The 5,003-nt window shown below is 49.7% G+C and overlaps 1 protein-coding gene across 5 annotated transcripts in view; it reads left to right on the top strand.

Moving 5' to 3' along the window:
* CEP19 (centrosomal protein 19) overlaps positions 1–3,370 on the top strand; it is a 17,523-nt gene extending 14,153 nt beyond the window's left edge. For all 5 annotated transcript variants that reach the window (XM_075068643.1, XM_075068642.1, XM_032805956.2 and 2 more), the window contains 2 exons: positions 1,839–2,039; positions 2,393–3,370. In XM_075068643.1, coding sequence (XP_074924744.1) covers positions 1,910–2,039; positions 2,393–2,754 — 492 coding nt within the window. In that variant the 5' untranslated portion in view covers positions 1,839–1,909 and the 3' untranslated portion in view covers positions 2,755–3,370. The remainder of the gene's footprint in view (positions 1–1,838; positions 2,040–2,392) is intronic.
* Positions 3,371–5,003: the final 1,633 nt, after the last annotated feature.

Here is a 5,003-nt window from a genome sequence, read left to right on the forward strand (position 1 = left end):
GTTGATCTTTTGCCATGGGGCCAGCAGCGATGCATCGATCTTGGCAGCGTCCTGCAGGATCTCCCGGATGGTGTCCTCGGGGGTCTGCCGGACGCGGACGCCCGTCAGCGTGTCTAGGTGTTGATATGCCCGCCCTTCGACCAGGGGAATGACGGGCTCGCCCTGGATCTGGAACTCCGTCGCCAGCACCGAGTCTCTTTGGCTTCTATCGACATGAAGAGACGCGCACTTTTTGGCATTGAAGCGGAGACCCGTCCAGTCAGCGGCTCTCCCGATTGGTGTTGAGCATACCCTGGAGCCTCTCGGGGTCGTCCGCGATCAGGACCAGGTCATCCGCATAGGCCAAGATGCTCACCCTCTCGCCGTGCAGGTTGAAGCCGTCAGTGCCGTTGGAGATCACCTGCAGGAGCGGCTCCATGGCGAGGTTGAAGATGATTGGGCTGAGGGGGCAGCCCTGCTTTACACCGCTGTGGATCGGGATCTCGGCGGTTTCCCGTTCGACCGAACGGATGGTGGTGCTGCAGTGTTCGTAGAGTTCCCGGATCAGGCAAAGGAAGGTCTCTGGCATCCCGAACTCCCGTAGAGTGTTGAAAATGTGGTGGTGGGGGATGGACCCGAAGGCGTTGGACAGGTCGAGCCATGCTATCGCGCACTGCTTCCGTGCCCTCTTGGTCATCACTGCTGTCACCCCAGTGGCCAATTGCCACACATCTGCAGGGCTTTGCCCTCTCCACCAGCTTCTCTGCTGACTGCTTGCCATGCCTCTCCACCAGCTGCCCCACTGGCCACTCACCAAGATATCTTCAGGGACCTTCCACACTTAACACAGCTCTGTGATTTCAGCTGTTAGTAAGGGAGCCTCACTGCTGGTGCATGCTAGGTAGTCTCTTGAATAGAGACATTGTCCCAATGTAGATCTAATACTTAGACCTAGGTATCTGTGATTTCAGCTCTGTAGTGTGCAATAAAACTCTTAATTAACTCTTATTATATGACAAGAGGCAGGGTCAAATGGTGTCCCCTGCCTAGTGAGTGCCATTCAAGTGAGGGTGAGTCCTTCCATTGGGGTATGCCATGTACAGTTCTGCTGCCCTCAGTTCACAAAACCAAAGATAACAACCCTATATTACTCCTGCCCCAAAAACAAGGAGACTGGGAATCCAACACCAGCCACAGGTGATCTTTTGGGCAAGCAATCCCATCATGCTGAGCACCTAAGTGCAAATGAGATCAACATCTGAAGTCTTTTTCCACAGCTCACCACTAGATGTCAGAGGAGAGCTCATTCAGACTGCTTACACAGGCAAGTTGTCTCCTCCCCTTTATTCAAACCTTGTGCCTTGGTTTTAATCCAACCCGTCATAAATAAGAAATCAAAATAGTTGGTGGGAAAAAGGATTTTTAAATGGTTAGATAACTAACTATGAGCTTTTCCAGATCAGTGGCTGTAATTTGCAGTAGAGTATTGTTAATGAAAAAGTCTCTAATGCACTGATGTGTTGTATGATATTTTCCATTTTTTTAATAAAAAGAAATCATTGGGCCTCCATTTGGCTATGTGGTACCCTCATCGAGCCCGGGGCACAAAAACTATGACATGTATACATCAACCAAACAAGCCAGACTCAGATGTAGAGTTGACAAATCTGGAAATCAACAGCTGGGTATTACTGTACCCCCCAGGACACTGATTGAGCAAAGGATTTAAGTACATATTCAAACTTATACAGAGGGTTAAGTGCTTTTCTCAGTCAGGGCTCCTATAACCCTGATCAGAAACCACCCTTTAATTAAACCGATGCTGCTCTTTATTTTATGTTTTCCTTTTTCTTTTGCAGTGAACATTGAAGCACACACCTCACAGAGCTCTGTAAGATTTCATTTTGTTCAGCCAGTAGCATGAGTTGGGATGACTTACGTTGCAAAGAAGTGTGGCATTCGCTTTCAGCCTCCATCCATTATCCTGATCTATGAAGATAAAAACAAGGATAGAGCACGCCAGCGCATCATGCCTATCCGAAACTTCTGCAAGTTCTCAGGTACGGTATGTTTAATTTTGGCATCCCACAGCCTCCTTCTGCAAAACAGCAAAGGGGCAGGAAGGGGGGGAAATGGCAACTGGGCACCTCTTCAGGGACTGGTAAGTTTCTTCTCACCAGCTCTGCGTGGGAGGTTGTGTAGTAGGATTACTCTCTGGAGGTGAAATACCCGGTGTTCTCCAGGCTTGGAGATCAAGCCAGGAAGCTTCCCAATCTGAGCTGTCTAATTTAAAAATGATTATTGGCACTCCTAGGGCAGCAGAGAATCTTTGGGTAAAGAGCATTTAAGAATTGTGTGCTCGAGGCAGTAATTCTTGGGAGAGTGGACTTTTTTTCCACCCCCACTCCCCCAGATTGCAGCAGGGCTGCAGAACAGCTGAAGAATAACCCTCGGCACAAGGCTTACCTACAAGGGGTCTCACTGCGGCAGCTGCGGAAATTATACAGTTTGCTAAGAGGCCACTTGCAGGGAAAGAGTTTGGCCCAGAGCTTGGAGCAGATTCAGCAAGAAGAGACCATTGACCCAGAGGAGGACCTGAACAAACTAGATGACAAGGAGCTGGCGAAAAGGAAGAGTATCATGGATGAGCTGTTTGAAAAGAACAGGAAGAAGAAGGATGACCCAGATTTCACCTACAATGTTGAGGTTGAGTTCCCACAAGATGAGCAGCTGGAATCCTGTGGCTGGGATGCAGAGTCAGACAATGAGTTCTGATAATGGACAAGGCCTCCCAGATAATCAGTATGGAGAGAGAGAGAACCCATATTCTCATTACACAGAGAGCACAGTTACTGTGTCCATCATATCGCATCAGTCTACAGAGCTTGACTGACACTCTTTACTAGCCATACAACTGATGCATTTTACATTGGTAAATAAGAGATCAGTGCCGATGGTGTTTTAGCAGTTTGGGTAATAGACAAACTGTTTTTAAAACAAGTCTTACTTGAAGCCTGATAAAAAGGGACATGGGGATATTGAAAATTATTTTTAAATGGTTAGATTTGTAGCTGTTAAGTAACTGAAATAATTTTAAATCTGTCTTTCAGCATTTGTTTGTATTTTAAGGACTAAAATAGAATTGAATAGAAACAAAAATAGAAGTGTAAGCAGTGTTAAAGTTGCAAATCTTTACATCTAACTCAGAAGAAGAAACATTCAGATTCTTATTAGTTAGGCTTTAAGTGTTAATCTATACTCTGTACACAAATCAATATTGCAGTGAAAATCTTACCTTTAGATTTCCTGAGTTGTGTTTAAATCCACAATCTGTGTTCTATGAATGTACATTTTTATATTTAAGAAATAAAATATTTAGAAAACAGATTAACCTTGGTGTAGCAAGGGGGCTCCCCTCCCCCACGTTCCTGAGACAGGGAATAGGCCAGAAGCCCTGCGGCCCCGGGCAGAGGCCCAGCTGCCTATCCCCGCCCCCAGGAAGCCAAGGGGCGGGACCGGAAGGTCAAGACCCCCTCTGCCTGTTCCCGCCCCCAGGAAGTCAGGGAGCGGGACAGGAAGTATAAAAGCCCGGTCCCAGCCCTCAGTTGGGAAGAGGCCGCCGGGGAAGGCAGACGTGGGTGCCTGAGCTCCCGCTGGGCCCGGCTTACCTCACGCCCGGTATCCGGAGGGGTACTGGCCTGACCTCCCCTGGGGCCAGTACCCAGAACGGCGGGCGGAACCCTCTGACGCTCGGCCTGGGGAGGACTTGGCCGGACCGCCTGGACCCCGGTACCCCGAGGACTGGACCAGACCGCCCGAACCCCGGGACGCTGAGGACTGGACCAGACCGCCTGGACCCTGGTACCCCGAGGACTGGACCAGACCGCCCGCCGCCAAGCCAGCTGAGGAACCCATGGTTTGGGAACCCCTGGACGACGCCGGCGAAGGGCAAGTCCCCGAGGCCCAAACAGTCCCAAATCAAAAAGAGCTCCAGCATGGACCGTACGGAGATACGGATCTGATCGCTGTATGGGGAGACAAGTCTGTTGTATAGAGCTCCGTTACAGAAGATGAATGCCAAAGCGTTTGAAAAAAATCTCCAGGCTACACAGTGCTGCATGACAAGTGTAACGGAAAGCAAGAATCAAATGGAAGCTCATGAAGGCAGGGAGGGGGTACTGATGACTCCAGCTATTCCACAGTCCACAGCAGCTCTGAAAAGTATTGTGCATTCTTGGCTGAGCTCCAATGTCTGTAGGTTCAAACAAGTGTCTTGGCGTGGTTCGGAATAGCTCCTCAGTTTCCCCCCGCCCCCACACACGTGAAGAAAAGGAAAAATCATTTCTTGACTTCTTTCAATGTCACGCCATGTGTACTGATGATGCCTGGTAGACGCGATGCTGCAGCAGTGAAGAGCAGTATCCGCTCCTCCCCTCCCCGGTGGTAGAACGGTGCAATATGACTGATATCCATCGTCACCATCAGCCCGTGAGGCTGCCTGGATGGCCTTTAGGTGAGGCTGGCCGGGGGCGCCTGGGTAAAAATGGGAATGACTCCCAGTTATTACCAGTAGATGGTACAGAACAAGGCTGTAACCGTCTTCCTCATAGCAATGGGGCTGAGCTTCAATCAGCCCCCTCCCTTTCCTGTGTAAAAGAACAAGATTCTGTACTGCCTGGACTGTCATACAGCAGCATACTGGGCTCTCTCCCCCCCGCACTGCTTATTGTCGCTGGACTTGTCATAGCCCCGGGAGGCTGCTCCCCCTCATTTTATCTCACTAACAAGTCTGTTTCTTATTCCTGCATTCTTATAACTTCATGACACAAATGGGAGGGGGGGGGACACTGCCACAGTAGCCAGGAAGGTTGGGGGAGGAGGGAAGCAGCAAACTGGTGGGGTGTATGGCAGAGGGCACCCTGGAATATGCACACTGAGCGTCTGTGTCTGGATACACTGGCTCTAGTACACTTGCCGTTATTCTAGGCATGAACGACTCATTTTTAGAAACAGTAAAGGGAGGA

Source organism: Chelonoidis abingdonii, chromosome 8 (genome assembly GCF_003597395.2).
Source record: "Chelonoidis abingdonii isolate Lonesome George chromosome 8, CheloAbing_2.0, whole genome shotgun sequence".
NCBI lineage: Eukaryota > Metazoa > Chordata > Testudines > Testudinidae > Chelonoidis > Chelonoidis abingdonii.